The sequence below is a fragment of the Mixophyes fleayi genome, chromosome 11 (genome assembly GCF_038048845.1).
Source record: "Mixophyes fleayi isolate aMixFle1 chromosome 11, aMixFle1.hap1, whole genome shotgun sequence".
Lineage (NCBI taxonomy): Eukaryota > Metazoa > Chordata > Amphibia > Anura > Limnodynastidae > Mixophyes > Mixophyes fleayi.
In genome coordinates this window covers 41,200,662-41,220,298 of record NC_134412.1, presented here as the reverse complement: position 1 = coordinate 41,220,298, position 19,637 = coordinate 41,200,662, and the positions used below count along the sequence as shown (strand labels likewise).

Here is a 19,637-nt window from a genome sequence, read left to right as displayed (position 1 = left end):
TAAAAAGGTTCTGGTAGGCAGTGGTGGGGTGCAGCATGTATGTATGTTTGTTCTGGCAGGCAGTGGTGGGGTGGAGTATGTATGTTCTGCCAAGCAGTAGTGGGAAGCAGCATGTAAGTTCTGGCAGGCAGTGGTGGGGCGGAGTATGTTTATTCTGGCAGGCAGTGGTGGCATGCAGTATATATGTATGTATGTTCTGGCAAGCAGTGGTGGGTGCAGTATGTATGTATGTATGTATGAATGAATGTATGTATGAATGTACTGGCAGTTAGTGTTGGGGTGCAGTATGTATGTTTTTATATCCTGCAAACAGTGGTGGCATGCAGTATATATGTTTGTTCTGGCAGGTAGTGGTAAACAGCCGGCCAGAACATACATACTCCTGTATGTATGCATGTATGTAAATATGTCCTATCAGGCAGTCTTGGGGTGCAACATGTATTTAAGTAAGTTCTGCAGGCAGTTGTAAGGTGGAGTATTTATGTTCTAGCAGGCAGAGGTGATGTGCAATATATATGTATGTATGTTATGGCAGGCAGTGGTGGGGTGTAGTATGTGTCTTCTGGAAGGCAGTTGTGGGGGGCAGTATATATGTATATTCTGGCAGACAGTGGTGGGATGCAGTGTATATGTATGATCTGGCAAGCAGTGTTGGCGTGCAGTATATTTATATGTCCTGGTAGGCAGCGTTGGCGTACAGGTTATATGTATGTATATTCTGGCAGGCAGTGTTGGCATGCAGTATATATGTATGTATATTACGGCAGGCAGTGGTGGTGTGCAGTATATATGTATGTATGTTCTGGCAGGCAGTATTGGCGTGCAGTATATTTGTATGTCCTGGTAGGCAGTGTTGGCGTGCAATATATATGTTCTGGCAGGCAGTGTTGGCGTGCAGTATATATGTATGTATGTTCTGGCAGGCAGTGTTGGCGTGCAGTATATATGTATGTATGTTCTGGCAGGCAGTGTTGGCGTGCAGTATATATGTATGTATGTTCTGGCAGGCAGTGTTGGCGTGCAGTATATATGTATGTATGTTCTGGCAGACAGTGGTGGGGTGCAGTATGTATGTCCACATAGGCAGTTGGACAGAGGCTCACACGGGATTCGGGGACAGAGGCACACACAGGCAACGTGGCAGGGGTGACAGAGGCACACATGGGCATGGGGACAGGGGGAAACATGGCAAGGGGACAGGGGGAAACATGGCAAGAGGACAGTGGGAAACATGGCAAGGGGACAGTGGGAAACATGGCAAGGGGACAGTGGGAAACATGGCAAGGGGACAGTGGGAAACTTGGCAAGGGGACAGGGGAAAACATGGCAAGGGGACAGGGGAAAACATGGCAAGGGGACATGGGCTCACAAGGGCAGGGTGGCAGAGGAAAACATGGCAAGGATACATGGGAACACATGGGCAGGGTGGCAGGGGGACACATGGGCAGGGGGACAGAGGTACATATGGGCAAGGGGACAGAGAAACATGGGCAGGGTGGCAGGGGGACACAACGGCAGGGTGACACATGGGCAAGGGGACAGAGGTTCACATGAGTAGGGGGACAGAGGCACACATGGGCATGGGTGGCAGGGAGACAGAGGCACATGTGTGTGTGATGTTGTTGTCATTTTGCATTGCTTTTGATGTAACACATGACATACACAACTCTGCTTACCTTACACTCTAATAGTCTTCAATTTCTTCGCCCTCTAAGCAGAACAAAGCTGTCCCATTTGTCACGGTTATTCTAAGCAGTACTGCTACCACAGCGCCTACTCTGCCGGACTTTCAGATCTCTGGGTATCCTTTAGGTTGCAGCTGAGTGTACCATGGATATTAATTGGGTGCACTGGCTGTACACACAATCGAACTGCCGCTGGAGTGCCTTCTGTAGTTGTGTCCAACACTGCAGAATCCCCATTCATTCCCCTCGCTCAGATTCCCCTGTAGCCGCTGACACCTGGACAAAGGCATATATAGACATTTAATTTAAGAGGCAACTTTATATAGACACGTCCCTCACTCTTATTGGTTGTTCCAGTTAGCCCCGCCCCCTTTCCGGCGATAATCGAACCTCTGTCTAGCACATGAATGGCAGTGGGTGAGGGGCATCAGGAGCACCACGCAGAGGCCTGGGAATGACCTGCCTGCAGCACTGGTGCTGGGAATTTATAATGTCCTGTGGGTCTGTCATCCGATTGCTCCGATCGCTAATCTCTGTTCTGCATGATCAGCGCAGCACAGAACATCTTTTAAATCTCCCGCCCCAAGACAAGTGAAGTGAACGTTCAAAATGGGAACTGTAACAGCCCCTCTGGCATCAGCTCGAAGGGATTAAACTTTGTAAAGAGAGCGGTGCCAGGGCTAAAAATGTTTGTGTGTGTGTTCCCCTCAGCCCCAAAACGCCAGTCATCTTCCTTCCATCAGGCAATTATTGCTAATTTCTCTGGCTAACAGAAGAAAATTTCTTAGCGAGAGGGGGACAGCCATATTTGTGCTCTCAAGTGAAGCCACTTTCAGTACACCCAGCACAAGACTCTATCAGACATGCGCAACGTTATGAAATCTTATGAAATCTCAAATCTTTAAAATGGGGCATGTTTAATCAAATTGTAAAAAAAACTAACTTTCTGACACTTGTGAACCCTCAAAGGCACTCCTCAGCCCTAATAGCTTTCTAACAAAACTTACCGCGTGCCTTTAAACGCCCTGTACACTGAGTTACGCTCCCCTAAAAAACCCAGAAAAACTGTGACTTTTGCGAAACAGAAAGCAGAAAAAAAATGGACAGATTTTGATCTTTAGATTGTTCCTAAATTGACATTTTTTATTCTTTTTTTCTGAAATTTCACATGCGGCACCTGTGGACAGTTCTCCTATCGCATGCCAAATTTCAGTTTAATAGCTTTAATACTTTTTAAAATGTAGACCCTCAAACACCATGCCCCCCTCTCACAAATTTCCTATGGGAAAATGACGTTTTTTTAGAAGTAACCTTAATATAAGGGCCCTTATATATATAATATATATAATATATATATATATATTATATAATATATATATATATATATATATTATATAATATATATATATATATATATAATATATATATAATATATATATATATTATATATATATATATATATATAATATATATACACTGGCAACTGGCTAATAGGACCGCGACCTGCGTGCTCTCTGCTGCGAAGTCCAAACCTCCTTGCGGGGGTCCCTGGTGAACACCAGGGGCACGTTAGACTCCGCGCCTGTTTGACCAGTTGCGCTAATACCGGTTAGTGTCTATTTATCTTCAGCCTTCATAGGCCTACAGCGTGACAACCATAAGGTGTCATTTTATTTTTTTTTAAATGGCGCTTGGCGGCGCTCTGCGCAGTGACGTCATTTTCCCGCGAATTTAATGGCGCTACACACCCCTATATAAAGGGTATAGTTTTTAATATCACCTAATTCCTCCTGATGAAGTTCAAACTGAACGAAACGCGTTGAGGCCCACAACTGTACTATCTGAGACCCTGTTTCACTGATCTACCTTGGGAGTAACAAATTAAGATATCACCCTTTCCTGAGCTTTTGTATGGAGCCTATAGAGGGACATCTTTAACTACCTCCAGGGATATGACTACCAGTGATCTCGCCTGTATATTATACAAATAAGCTTATATTTATTATCTTCATTGTGAGTTTGCATTTTATATTGTTAATCTGCTGAATAAATTGTTTGCAAAAATACTACACCATATGGCTTTCTTATATCTTCCCTACTATTGAGGGTGATGCAGCAGTTATTAATAGAACATACTATATTTGCATCTGGTCTCTGCGAGCAAAGGAAATCACCACCTGGGATGACTGAGGAGCCTATATACAGATAAGCTGTTATTTTACTTTTTTTCTGGTACGCACACTACTACACTATTAATCTGATTTGCTGGTATATGCTGATATCCACCTGCATTACTACTTTTCTCTGGACTTTATGTTCTCTGGACTCTGAGCTTACTGACTATATATACACACACAATTATCTGTTTTTACACCTGAAGGCGCCGTCCTTCCATAACTTATCATTTTGAATATATATATATATATATACACACACACACATACATACACACATACATACACACATACTAATGTGTTAAAAAAAATATGCTATTCAAACCCATATATGCTTACGTTTAACTTTGTTAAATACATTTTTTTGTTCCTGTTAATTAGAACATTTTAAGTAACTGGTTACTTATCTCATGCAACTAATACCCCATTCACACTGCTTAAAAGACGCTTGATTTTGCCAGAGCGAGCCCGGCAATATCCCGGGTTCATATACCCGGGATATTGCCGGGTTTGCAATGTGAAAGGGGTATTGGATACCTTCCTGCTTTGGGGGGAGAGAGATGTTTGCGTTGTTGTTTGTGTGTATGTCTTTTCTATGTCTTCAACAAAAATTTGATTGAGAAATAAATTACATTTCAAACAACTACGATTGAAAGTGATAAAGTTTATTTGCAAAGGCTCATTTAAACATTTCATAGTAAATGAAACAATTAAAGAGACACTGTTACAGATTATTAAAAGCAATACTGATTGCAAACACTTGCGTAAACAATTAGTGGGCATAAATGCATGATTACAGCAATAGTAATGTTTAAATATGAACATTCTTCCAGTAGCTTGTTTTGTCAATATTTTCAGTCTCTGCAGAAACATGTCCATCTCAATGTTTTGTGCATTGCTTTAAAAAGTATTTAATTATTAAACCACAAAAGACGTCTGCATGTATACTATACGAGTAAAAAAAAAAGAAACAAAAAAAAACAAATAAAAAAAAACCACATGATTGCAGATATGCAACTTAAATTGCAAATACATCAATATAAATTTGAAAACGGTTACCAATTTAGGTTCACCAACATGTAATGAGCACACACACAGTGTTACCAATCCATAAACAAATAATTATTTGCCCAAATCTAATAGAAGTCATCATCCCCTTTTTCTGCAGAAGAGGCATTTTGTATTTGTTGCTGTTTCTTGTAAAGTTCTGCAACCTGCAATGACAAAAACAAACACAAAACATTAGTTCAACAATGAACCTGCTTAACCGCTTCAACGTGAAGGGCTAATTCTGAAAATATACGTCACAAGTGCTAAGAACAAGTCTGGGTAGATTTTAGGCAAACTAATTGTATTTTCTTTAAAAAAAAAAACCAAGATAACATTTTTGAGAGTGCTGAACAAATGAGTTACCAATATGGATGTTGGAATGTGACAAGACCAAAATGTGCCAAAATAGGCTCAGCACAATGGTGAGAAAAACCTCAGGGGCAAAGGAGTTAAAGCAGTGGTTCCCAAACTGTGGGCCTAGGCTTCCTGGGGTGCCTTGGAGATCTCACAGGGGTGCCTCGGCCAGGGCCAGTGGTAAGAAAGGCGGGGGACTACTTTGTAATAATTTTGGTTTAGGGGTGTCTTGAAAAAATTTTGGAGACCTTGAGGGTGCCTTGAACTGAAAAAGTTTGGAATCCACCGAGTTAAAGGATAACTGAACTCCAACACTGAAATTTAAGTTCAGGGTTAAGCTGACATTCCACTGTAGCTCTGTTAAGAATTATTTTCCCCCCCACCCCAATCTCCAAGTTGTCACTCACACTGTGCCTGCTGATAGAAAAGCATGGCAATCTACTGCAAAGGAGCGCATAGGGGACTAAATGTAAACACTACATTTACTTAATTTATACAATTTGACTTGGTGATACAAAGCCTTTGATATATATTAAAAAATAGCTTGCTTTATTATTTTATTAACAGCTATTTATATGGCACCAATGTATTACAGTGCTGTACAGAGAATATATAATTATTCACATCACCTCCTGTCACAGTGGAACTTTCATTCTATATTCACTTGCTCTTTAAAATGTCTAATGATTTCACTCACAATTAAATCCTTGAAACAGAATTTACAAAGTGTTTCCTAATTGTTCAGAAACCATTATTACAAACAAATATTAAGTCAGCAGCCCTCTCTCAAAAACAATCAAACATTCGTTAAATGAAGCACACAACAAATGTGTAATTTAAACATGTAACCAGTCATTTGTGCACTTAAATTTTATGTACATAAAGTACTATTTTATTCTTGGTGTATCTGTCCTTTTATGGTTAATCTGCAGTTATTTCAGGAGCTTTTCTCCTTTAGTGTCTATGGTCATTTTACCTTTTCATTAAGCAACAAAAGCAGCCCCGAAATGCTTTCTATTTCTAGCAGTGTGCAAAGTGCACCGACATGAGATGGCATGTCATAACTGCACTTCTACACTGGAACTGTTCTCAGTAACCTGAGAAAAAAGTTTTCAGTTCAGCACTTTCTTTTTCATCCTGAGGAGGGAGGAGGTGCTCCCATGAGGAGAGGGGGTTTGCGGTTATCATCCATGTCATTGGTGGGGGCGGGGCATCAGTGTGAGCTGCTATTAGATATCAACTGTTCTGCTGGAAGTGCATTTAGAGGAGCTACATGTATATTCAAAGTAAGCTGCCAATTTGTTATTCTACTTCTCTCCTCTGTGTTTAAACCCATTTCACTGAAATGTTATTCTTCATTTATTTTAATGTAAAATTAAGTTTGTAGTAGTAACAAAATAAATTGAAAGAACAATCACACAATCACATTGTACATAATGGATTTAGAATAGAGTAGCTAGAGTATTACACAAAATAGATTTTGCCCAAGGCTTATCTAAATCAATCTTCAAAAAACAATAAAAAAAAATAAGTGCAACTGGTGGTCATTTTAAATGTGTATACATTTCTAGTACCGTTTAAGAGCTCCTTGTAGCCTTGTCCATGAGTTTACATGCAGTAAACACAAAAACATATAAGTGCTGAAAACTGTTACTACAATGCTAACACAAAGCAAGGGTATGTAACACTAGAAATAATGGTTTCTAGTGTCATATCCATTTACATGCATTTTCTAAGGGGGACAAGTTCCCTCTTATTCTGGCTTGCTAATGCCCTAATTTTTTGCATAAAGACAGGCGAAAAGATACTTCCTTTCAATTGGGTGATACTTAGGGCACAGTTATCGGAAGTTTTAGTCAGAGCTCAAAGTGTGCCAGTATGAGACGGTATGATATACCGGCACTTCTAAATTAGCACTTCACTTCCCCAATCTGCAAGTACAAAGCTTCTCCTGAATACAGGATCCCTGACAATGTTTGTTTTGTGTGGGGGAGGAGGGTTTGCAGTACTGTCGGTTGCATGGGTGCCGGTGGAGTTGTAAGCGCTGGGCCCAGAAAACCCCTGCCTCAGCACCGGAATAAAATTTTCTAAGGTATGCCAAACCCCCTTCTCTAAGTTAATGGTCATAGAAATTCCAATTGCAGGTTAATTGTTCTCCTGTCATTCATCGTAGATTTTCAGCTCAGTAGACCCTAACCCGCCTTGCAGCAAGACCCTAACCTCTCAGTGCAGCCACTGCTAGTCTCAGTCTTGTTATAATATAACATATTACACTACCTTGTGATTTACAGTAAAATAATTTCAGTACAAAAAAGTGCCTGTTGCAGGAATTTTACAAAAAGATATTTTTTTTTCCCCCCGAAAACTGGAACCTCTAGAAATTCTGCATTTGCCACTGTTATAGGTACAAAAGTTATGTGGACTAACAGGGTATTAGGCGATTCAAGTATGACCTGTGAAACTCCAATAATTGGATGAAGTAAACTAAATTGATTAATATTGTTTTACCGCGCGATTGCGATTAGTACACCACGTGTAATGACAAATCGCACATTTACATTTCGCACTTACACTTGTAAATAGTACACATTTATTAAGGTTCCAATCCACATTTATTAGTAAAATGTATGGGAGATTAATTATACATAGATAATATTAAAGTTAGGGTATTTATAGTTCAGGTCATCTAAAAATGGGATTTTTATACTTACCGTATATACTCGAGTATAAGCCGAGTTTTTCAGCACATTTTTTGTGCTGAAAAAGCCCCCCCTCGGCTTATACTCGAGTGATAGTTAAAGACCACAATGCACGGCCGTAAGGAGGGTGGTGCCTGCCTCCATAGCTTCAGCCTGCTTAAGGGCTGAAGAGAAAGAGAAGGAAAATATTAACTGAAGAGTTTGGTGGACAAACAAAATCAACTCACAAGAGTTTGGTGCTTGCCGTTAGTTCCGCAGTGGAACGCATGTGCGTTCCACAGACAGGAAGCTCGGCACTTGCAATGCAAGTGCCGAACTTTCTGTCTGTGGAACGCACATGCGTTCCACTGCGGAGCTTTCGGCAAGCACCAAACTCTTGTGAGTTGGGAGGAGACATTAATATCTCTGAGGATAAGGCAATGGGACCGTGGGTATATATCGTTGCATGTGTATTTATATTATGGTGAGGTAGCTGAGCATAAAACATTACCTCTGTGTGTGCAATAATGTATTTTTCAGGAAGCGTGGTATTGACTGGAGCCAGGCTGCCCCCCTCTCTCCCTGAATGTCTGTGTAGTTCCGCAGTGGAACGCATGTGCGTTCTGGCACAGACAGTCTTACAGACATTCAGGGAGAGAGGGGGGCAGCCTGGTTCCAGTCAATACCACGCTTCCTGAAAAATACATTATTGCACACACAGAGGTAATGTTTTATGCTCAGCTACCTCACCATAATATAAATACACATGCAACGATATATACCCACGGTCCCATTGCCTTATCCCCAGAGATATTAATGTCTATAGCAGTGCAGTCCTAGTCAAAAGTTTATATAAATCACTTATAAGAAGATGAACAGGGAGAGATAAATGTGTATTTCTGTGTCATATAGTCTTTGAAAAGATTTGTTGTATTCTTTTTTGGGGGGGGGGGGGGGGTATTTTTGTAAACTGACAGATATCATCATCATCACCATTTACGGTATTTATATAGCGCCATTTCCCACCCGAGGCTTATACTCGAGTCAATAATTTTTCCCAGTTTTTTGTGGTAAAATTAGATCCCTCGGCTTATATTCGGGTCGACTTATACTCGAGTATATACGGTACGTTAAATCCGTTTCTCTTAATCCATTGGGGGACAGGCGAACACTGGCACTTTAACTTTAGTTAAACAAAGCTCTGGCTCCACCCCCTCTATACCCCACCTCCTGCTAGAGGCCAGTCTATGTTTAACTAAGCCCACAGCAAGGGAGATAGAGAGAAACCAAAGAAAAGAGAATAAACTTAACACATCATTCTCTTAACAAACAGACAACATGTCAAACAGAAGGAAAAACCAGAGCGTTAAGGGTGGGCGCCCGGTGTCCCCCAATGGATTAAGAGAAACGGATTTTACGTAAGTATAAAACTCCCATTTTCTCTAACATCCCTTGGGGGACACCGGGACCTTAGGGACATCATAAAGCTGTCTCATAGGAGGGAACGCTCAGAAGAAACGGCCCGAAGCACCTTTCTCCCAAAACTTGCATCCCTAGAGGCAAACACATTAAATCTGTAAACCTCTGTGAAAGTGTGTACAGAAGTCCACGTGGCCGCCTTACACAATTGTTTACTGGAGGCACCATGGCGGGCCACCCAGGAAGCACTAGCAGACCTTGTAGAATGTGCCCGTAGATTATCTGGGACAGGCTCTCCAGCCCCATTGTAAGCCTGACGGATAACAGCCGTAATCCACCTAGCAATGGTCACTTTAGAAGCTGGCCAGCCTCTTTTGTGAGCATCAAAAAAAATGAAAAGATCCTCAGTTTTGTGTAATTTCTGAGATCTTTTAATATAAATACGCAAGGCACGAACAACATCAAGATAACGAATAGACTCATCGCTATCAGAAGATGAGGAATCAGATAGAGCCGGAATAACAATGTCCTGATTCAAATGAAACTTAGATACAACTTTAGGAAGGAAAGAGGGCTTGGTTCGAAGAACTGCCCTATCCTCATGAAAAACTAGCAGAGGAGACTTGCAAGACAAAGCAGCAAACTCTGAAACTCTGCGTGCCTTAGAAATGAAAAAACGTTTTCAACGTTAGAAATTTGAAATCCACCGTATTCAAGGGCTCAAACGGTGGATGCTATAAAAGCCCTCAACACCAAATTCAAATCCCATGGTGGAACAGGAGGAATATAAGGAGGTTGAACATGGAGAACACCTTGAATGAAAGTTGCACATCAGGTATGACAGCAAGTTTTCATTGAAAGAAGATCGAAAGAGCTGACACCTGACCCTTAAGAGAACTAAGACGCAAACCTGCATCCAAGCCATCCTGCAAGAACCTCAGTAACCTGGCCAGATGAAAAGAAGACGTAGGATATCTCTTTTTTTCTCACCAACCAATATATGTCCTCCAGACACTATGATATATTTTGGCCAAAGCCGGTTTTCGAGCACGGAGCATGGTCTGCACAACCCAATCCGAAAAACCCTTAGCTCTTGGGATCCTGGCCTCAACAGCCACGCCATTAAAGCCAGACGTTGCAAACCTAGATGACGAAAAGGACCCTGGGATAGCAGGTCTGGGCGTATTGGCAACCGCCACGACCGACCTCCTGCCATGAAGAGTACGTCGGTGTACCAGGCCCTGCGCAACCAATCCGGTGCCACTAGAAGCACTGATACACCCTCTCTCCACCTTTTTCAGTACTCGTGGAAGCATGGCTATCGGAGGAAAAAGGTATACTAAGCGGTACCTCCAAGGGACAGACATAGCGTCTACCGCGACTGCCCCGGGATCTCTTGCACAGGAACAATAGTGGGAAACCTTGTGATTCAACCGAGATGCCATCATGTCCACATCCGATTGACCCCATTTCACCACTAACTGTTGAAACACCTCCGGATGGAGAAACCATTCTCCTGGATGCAGAGTCTTCCTGCTTAGGAAGTCTGCTTCCCAATTTTCTATTCCGGGAATGAAGATGACCACGAGTGCCGAAATGTGAGCTTCGGCCCACAGAAATATCCTGTGAGTCTCCCTCATGGCCAAGGGACTCCTGGTGCCGCCCTGATGGTTGAGATATGCCACTGCTGTGACATTGTCCGATTGAATCTTTACTGGCTTTCCCTGCAGCAAGTGTTGCGCACTTCTTAGAGCATGAAACACTGCGCGCAGTTCCAAGACATTTATTGGAAGTTTGGATTCCTTCTGAGTCCAAAGCCCCTGAAACCGAGCCTGATGACAGACAGCCCCCCAACCCCGAAGGCTGGCAGCTGTTATCAGAATCCAATTCCAAATTGAGAACAAATGTCCCCTGGTGAGATTCTGCCTGTGTAGCCACCAGATCAGCGACTGACGCGTCTGCGGAGACAGGCAAAAAGCCTGACTCGCCAGATTCCGATGGGATTTGTTCCATTGCGACAGGAGTTCCAATTGAAACTGTTGTGCATGGAACTGAGCAAACTGGATCGCTTCAAATGACGATACCATCTTGCCCAGAAGTCACATTGCAAAATGAATGAAAGGTCTACTTGTCACCAACAGGGATTTCACCATCCTCTGCGAGGCTAGGATCTTGTCCTGAGGAAAGACCACCCGTTTCAGACGGGTATCGAATAAAAGACCCAGAAACACCATCCGCGATGGGATCAACTTGGATTTTTTGAAGTTGATAATCCAACCGTGCGACTCCAGGGTCTGCATTACTACCTGAATATTCAACAGAAGCTTCTCTGTTTGTCTGCAGGCTTTGCAGCTGGACTTCGCCTAGACCAGGTCTGACGTCCCCGTTGCAAACCACCTCTAGGGGCGGATGACTGGCCTGTAGATGATTGGCCTGAGGAATATTAACCCCGAAACCTTCCTGAGGTCTGAAAGGACTGGAATTTGGATAATATTTGTTTGGGAGCATTAACTGGGAGAAAAATGCCCTTTCCACCTGTAGCTTGACTGATAATGGAGTCAAGCTGAGGTCCAAACAAAAGACCCCCAGAAAACGGTATGGTCTCAAGAACCTTTTAAGACTCCCCATCAGCCTTCCAGGACTTAAGGCAGAGAACACGACGCACTGAAACTGCAGAGGCAGAAATACGTGCACCAATCAGTCCCGCGTATGTAGCTGCCTCTCGTAAATAATCTATCGCCCTCTGAAATTGCTCCACTAATGTAAGCATTTCAGAGGAAGGCCTGCCTGCCAACAAACCCCGAAACGGTGTTTTGACCAACGTTCTACTGCTTTGTTAACCCACACAGATGCCAAAGCAGGCCTGAAAGAGGCACATGCTGCCACGAAAATGAATTTAAGGACAGCCTTAACCTAATGGGTTGTACGATCCTTAAGAGTGGCTATGTTAGGAAAAGGAATAGTAGTTAACTTGGCTAACATTGTAACTGCAGCATTCACACGTGGAAGCATCTACCATTTAGCAAAAACTTCAGTAGGAAAAGCATAAACCGACTGAAGTCACCAAAATACTTGGAACTTGCTATCTGGGGAAGTCCAAGACTCTGACAACAACTATTCCAATAATGAAGCCAGGAAAAAGAAAAATTTTTTTCTTTTTTTTTTCTTCTTCCCCGTGCAAAAAGAGGAGCTTGTGCAACATGAGAAACCTCTTACTTAGGAAAGTGAAGTACCTGACACACAGCTTATATTAATTCCTCCACACTCTGGCGAACCGAATGAATCTCCTCCACAACTGAAGGAGCATCCATGTCAGAATTCACCGCTAAATTACCTTCATTCTGGGAACTACAGTCAAAATCGGGCTTATTTTCCTGAAGTTGTAGCGCCATCCTCCTACGCTTATGTGAGGAAGACTGTGCCGCGGATTGTAACATCCTCTCTAACAGAAAGAAACCTAAACCATACCCTGTACAGAGGATGCAATTTCCTGTACCCAAGCAGGCTGTACAGACTCCGCCAAGGAGAAACAGTCAAACCTTGACTTGGCAAACTAGAACCCATGTCAGTTGCTACAGTGCAAGCAGAATCAGAAGATGGAGCGACCACAGCCTGTGACAGCACCAACTGAGCAAGTTCAACCACTGTAGAGCGACCGAACCCAGGCATGTGTTGCCATATGTAAAGCAGTAGCTGCTGTATTACACGGTATGCTCTTTGAAAGCCAGCAGGCTGTGCACAGAGCCTGCACGCCTGACTGACCGGATGGTAACTTAACGTGACAGACAGCCCAGGTGAATCTCAACATTGATGTAACACCAGCTTTACCACGCATGGTTTTTCCCCTTCTGACATGTGAACAGATGGGATAAAACACAAAGAAACAGTGTAATAAACAGAGTAACAAAACACAATTTAAATAACAAGCAGCACAAAAACTGAACAGAAAGTGAGCCTTCAATATAGCCAATAAAAGCCCCACAGAGTAAAAGTAATAAACTTTTGAAAATAATAATCCCCAAACCTTTCTATCAGGACTCAGGACAGAAAGGGGGAGCTATAAAATGGCTGCTTATTCTGGTGTCTGCACACATAATAGTGAGAGACTACCATGGAGGAAGAGTAATAGATTCCCCCAGGTCCCAGCACTGAATTGGTAACATTCAACAATCCAGTGCCTAGCAGGGCTTCCCTATCTTAGTGACCCTTGCCTGACCCTGTCTCCTGAGCTAAAAATAGATTCTTTTTTTTTTCTTTCATAGAATGACTGCTCCTAGTAAGAAGCAGCCTGCTCAGGTGACAAACTGCGATTTTCCCTGCATTGTGCTGGGAGAGGGTTCACTTACCTTCTGCCACTCCTCCTCACGCAGTGTCTGCAGTCTGACTGTCAGATCAGGAGGACGGACACAGCCTGCGTCGACTGTGCCTGGCTCCTAGGAGGGTATGAAAACGTTGGGAGAGGGAGGCTGGCAACAGAGGCACCTCTCACAGCACCTCCGACCCCCCCCCCCCCCATACAGCGCTTGCCACACGCTGCTATAAAATAATAAAAGTAACAGAAGAGGGCTGACACAGCCTTTTCGCCGGGGACTTAAACTAGACTGGCCTCTGGCAGGAGGTGGGGTTATAGAGGGGGTGGAGCCAGAGCTTTGTTTCACTAAAGCTAAAGTGCCAGTGTTCGCCTGTCCCTACTCTATACCCCAAGCTTCCGGTGTCCCCCAAGGATTTCAGAGAAAAGGTAAAGAGTTTGGTCTCATATTAAAGCTTATTTCACCAGCATTACCCAGGTTTCGATAAAGTAGTGATCGCATCTAGCGTTCGCAAGTTATAAGCAATATGAGATTAATACTCAAAAGTACTTTGTTTGTGGGTCAGTTTGAACTGGTTATTCGACGGGAAGACACGTAGACAACAGTTGGGGTAAGTTTCCCCCCCCCCCTTCCCTTGGAAAACATGATTTGAACTCACCTATGACTAGCAGACAACTTGAACATTGTTAACCCTGGAACAATGAAGACCACTCCGAGTGTTATCCGTGTACATAGTGACATCATCAGTGTTTTTTTGTTAACCGAAATTGCATATAAGCAAGCTCCTGGGCCACTGTTAAAATCTTTACCTTCCTGACTGCAAACTACATGGACCTGGGCCTAGGTGAAGCGCTAGCGAAAATGTAATGTACTCGGTTTATACTTTCCTGTTTATGGTTATATAATTTATGCTCCAGCATGGCTTGCTGTAAATCCTGCTACATTTTGCAATTAAATCTCTTTGTGCATTGGAACCACAATAATCGCATTGGACAATGTTTATTGGTAGCGATATAACGAGCATAACAGACCGCCCAGGACTTTGACGCTTTAACCTTAAAGCCCTATAATTTTGTAAACCAGCAACTGGTTGTGCATGCAGAAAACACCACACTGATGACTGCAATCAGTATCTCTTAAAATAAAAAAAAAAAACAAAACAAAAAAAAAACACATTATGTAGAAACTATTCTTTATACAAATGCCCACATTTCAGAAGCCATTTTCAAGAAGTCATGCCCATTGTGACACTGTCCCTCAGTCTTCTATATGTCCGTTGCTTCATGGTTCGGAACACAGGACTTGAGGACATATGCGTTTAAACGATTTGTGCCGTCTCTAGGGTTTGGTGGGCGTAGTTATTACCTATTAGTATAGTCAGAGGAAAAGGAATTAAGATTTGATGTCCTGTGGAAGGTGGTGGATCAAGCTATCATACTCCATTCACTTATATTTTCCATAGTCCACTTCAACCACTGATCTCTAGAAAAATAAGGTTATAACAGAAACAAAAAAAAAAATCAAAAAGGGAAATTTGAAAAATTAGGGGGGAATTCAATTAACCGCAAAGTGCTGCCGGAGCCTCTTGTAATGTGCTTCTGGTTATTATGGCAGAGGAATGTCTGCTCATTTTTGAGCAGAGATTTCAGGCACATGGAGTCTTACTGTGCAAGGCTCCAGCAACTGTTGGAGTAAAATCTGTCTTGCACCCAGTAGGATACTCAGATCTGTTACGCACTTCAGTTGTGTCTTCCACTATTAGTCAATTGGAAGACTCCACTATTTAAACCTTCACCTGTCATGTACTCATTGTTAGTAATAGAGTTGGACAAACTAGCTTCCTGTTTTTTATTTGTTCCTGGCTCTGCATCATAAAAGTCTGCTGGTTCGATGGCTATTCTTATAGTGATCTCCTGGCTCCTGTTTTTTGTTTAACACAGAATCCCCAGGCATGGACTGCGGTAACTATCGCTCTTTTGAGAAGCTTTACAGCGATTACTGGACTTGGTAAATCTGCACCAACATTTATTTAGAGACACTGTTTATATTCTTGCAATGCCTCAGACTGAGTAAGCCTAAACTAGTATTTCTTTGGATATTTTGTTTATATTTGTGTTGCAACAGAAGACGCATATTACTGCACGATTCCATCATTACATTATGGCTAATTACTCATCCCTGCATTACATCAGAGCTTGTGCTTTTCCAGTCTGCTTTTAAAAAAAGCACAGAGGCAATGTCATATAGGAAATTCTAAACTGCGCTGGGAAAAAACTGTATAAATGAATTATGATCTTCGCCTGGAGGGAATTATAGTGTGAAGATACCGGGTTTATCTGGCCCAAATCTAACCACTTCACACTGGCTGGCCTACCCAGTACCTTCTAAGGTTCAAATAGTCATTCAGGCAAATGCAGTTAGAAAAGAACAACAGTACATTTATTATAATAAAAACAACACTAGAAATCTATACACAAACAGTAAATAAATACCAGGCAGGTTTAGCACGTCACCTGTCCCTTATCTCACTAGCTTAAGGAGTTACAGTCACCTGGCTGTCCTGACTTGAAGACCCATGGATCTGCAGATGTATTTCACTGGTAGAGAATGGCAACTCAACACCAGATCTTGCACCTTCCAGGAATCAAATCACAGAATGAACATTCCTTCCAACCCTGGAGTGGCTCCTTATATCCGGGATCAAATTTTCAGTGTTTTCTGCTCCCTGGGTAAACCACTGGCTCTCTCCCTCTTTAAATATTGGTGGGTGCTGGATAAGTTGAGAGGGGATTGGAGATGAGCTGTACAGGGTGATTCAAAAGTCGCAGTACACCCTTTTATTTCAAAAACTCTACAGGTATTGGGCCGATTGGCCGATTTCAAGATGGCGCCCATGTTTGGTACATACCGTAAAAGATAGGCCACGTCACCCATACCTTACTGGAGTATTCGGGTTTCCCAATTTCCTGTAGAGTTTTTGAAATAAAAGGGTGTACTGCGACTTTTGGATCACCCTGTACTTGCACAGAGGCTCCCCTACTAGGTTGTAAACAAAATGTCTGGACTAGTCTTGTGGAGAAACAGTGGATACTAATTGGTCTCCACCCTCATCTGTATCCTGCAACCTGATCCTTACACATAACCCACCTGCCTTCACTTTAAGAACAATGAATAACAGCTTCACTGCAATATCAACATACAATAAATAACAGACATGTTTACAATGAGCTACAATGTCTCCTTATCTACATGTAAATAGACACTGCAGTTGTACTCTGGTGAGCTGGGGAACAAAACCAGGGCTATAAAAAGTACATATTATAAGCCACATATTGTGAGAAATGATGGACAGGCTGGTTAAGCGGTTATCAAACTTTTTGTGTCACACTGTGTTATACCATAAAGTTATCAGTGGAAGATTACGTATAATCTGCTAAATACGCATGCCACAGTCCCAATTGCTGAGCGAGAAGCGCGTAGTAAGTGGTAGGGACAAGGGGGACGATGTGCATGCTCTGGGTTGTCTACTCAAACAGACAAATCTGGCAATTTGTCTTTGCAGAGTTTCCAAAATAGGTGAAGGATTCTTCATCTGGCGAGTTTGAAATAAATATTGGATCCCAGGGAAAATGTTCATCTTAACAGCCTTAATTCTCCCCAACTACAAAATTGTCTATTCCAGTCAAGATTGGAAAGTTTGCTTCATAAAAGCAAAATTATAATGTCTGGTCTGGTACACCCCCACTCCATAACATTGTTATTCCTGTAATTTCCTAACAGCAGAGCTTCACTCCTAATTGAATTCCCAGCCCCCCTAGAGACTTCTGCAATACAATTAGCTTCATTACTAAGACTTATTTAAAAAGGATTGAAGCAGTGCTTTCGCATACTTCTGGTATGAAGCAGTTGTTCCTATTAAAGCCCTTTGTACTGTAATTTATAAATACAAAGGTTATTTTTTTTATCTTTTTCACCTAAACAATGCAACAAAATCAGTTACTTAGCTATATTTTGTTTCCTTTTCAAATAATTTTACGATGAAAAGGGTTTACTGCTCTAACAAAATGTAACTTACTAGTTTTCAAAAGAAAAAAACTGTAAGTTTATAACACAATTTCAATGGGAAAACTACTATCATTGAAATCAAGAGTCATAACTTTAAACAGGAAAATTAATATCAGTAAAATGGTAAAGAATGGTAACTGAAGTCAATGGAGATATTGTAAATATAACAAGGTAAATACATTGACACTGTAATATATTTTTTCCAATGACAAAAAAAAAAAATAGTTAATGGGTGCTATTCTCTCAGCTTCACACTGTTAAAAACGGACCTTCAAACACAAAAAACAAAACCATCCAAGTACAGCTGTATAATAACTTCTCATCCGTCTGGACATGGCTTGTTTTTGGAAGGGTATATCTTCCTTTTTTTTGGCTGCAAATAAAAAGATGGCAACCTTTTTCTTAATGTGATATGTAGACACTACCTTGGGTAGAAATTTCACATTGGCTCTTAAACGTCACTTTACCTGCGCAGATATTGAGAAATAGCTCCTTGCACCACAGTGTCTGCAATTCTCCAACAGGGAAACATCTAGTAGTGGTTTAAAAGGTCAGACATGAAAATGGTTAGAACTAATTTAGTTCCAAAGGAGCCCACAAAGGATCTAATGGAGGGAAGAATCCTCTTGACTGCTTGAAAGAATCGATCAAAACTTCTGAGGCTAACTTGGTATCTAGAAAGCCACTCAGAGAAGATGCCTATATGCTGAGTGTAGATAAGGCAAGACTTAGCAAAACCATCCTGGAGGAAGTCTAGGATATGTGGAATGGTTGCTGCTGGACTGAACTTAAGAGTCACACCATGTGATAAATATTTTCAAAATCTTGTAATAGTTATTTGAAGAATACTTCTTTCTTGCCTGTAGTGTGTTTACCTGTCCTGATACTCCATTTTCCCCAACCAGTTTCCACTCAATCGCCATGCCATCAAAGCTAGCCTCCATGGATTTGGATGAAGAACTGGGCCCTTGGTGCTCAACATCCAATCAAAGGGGAAGAGGCAAACACTATTCCTTGAGCATCATCCAGGCTACAAGAGACCACGGACAGCGAGGACAAAATGTCAAGCATCCATTTTCGGCTTGCAAGAATCAACCATTCTAGTCCCTAACATGGCACCCATTTTGTCTAACTTTGGGCTTCACAACTACTGGGTTGCTTTTGACAGGGTGATGGCAGGTTTCAGAGAAGACTGGCTAGGATCCAAATTTCTTAGAAGATCCACCTGGAGATCTTGATTGTGCCATCTTGGATGATCCGTATGGTGGAAGAAAACATCCCCAAAAACTGAAGTCCCTGTTACCTGAAAAGTAGTCTGTAGCGGATATGCCAAGGACTGAATCTTGATATACCTCTCTTGAAACAAATACACTTTGTTCTGTATGGTGTCTATCTGGACCCCCAGTAACTTTACTTGGTCATGGGATGAGATTGCTTTTTGCCTTGTTCACAGTCTAACCACATTGTTGCAGGTAAATCACCTGAGCAGTCTTGCAATTGACAATGTATTCTGAACATCTCACTACAAGAACGTCAGCAGACAAGGCTGGCTCTGGACTTGTTTCCTTTAATTCTGCCATCAGAGCAACTAGCACCTTGGTAAAATGTTCCTGGAGAAGTCTCCAGTCCAAAGGGCTGGCAGGTGAACTAAGTGTTGGACCAGGACACAGAAATAGAGGAATTTCCTGTGTCGAACTGCAACAGGGATATGAAAATAGGCATCCTGAAGGCCTACGAATACAGATATCTCTGTATACTGTGCAATCCTACCCCCCCTACAATTGTTAAAGGGGGCTGAACATGACAGTCATTGTTTAGTTTTCTGATTTCACTTTCCTTCTTTGGGCCTAAAAGGTGAAAGGACTGCTTGAGTGTAGTATGCATTTTTTAATCTGTCATCTC

At 42.0% G+C, this 19,637-nt stretch overlaps 1 protein-coding gene across 3 annotated transcripts in view; it reads right to left on the bottom strand.

Moving 5' to 3' along the window:
• Positions 1–4,508: 4,508 nt before the first annotated feature.
• LIG1 (DNA ligase 1) overlaps positions 4,509–19,637 on the bottom strand; it is a 251,148-nt gene continuing 236,019 nt past the window's right edge. For all 3 annotated transcript variants that reach the window (XM_075191317.1, XM_075191316.1, XM_075191318.1), the window contains exon 27: positions 4,509–5,073. In XM_075191317.1, the coding sequence (XP_075047418.1) occupies positions 4,996–5,073 (78 nt within the window). In that variant the 3' untranslated portion in view covers positions 4,509–4,995. The remainder of the gene's footprint in view (positions 5,074–19,637) is intronic.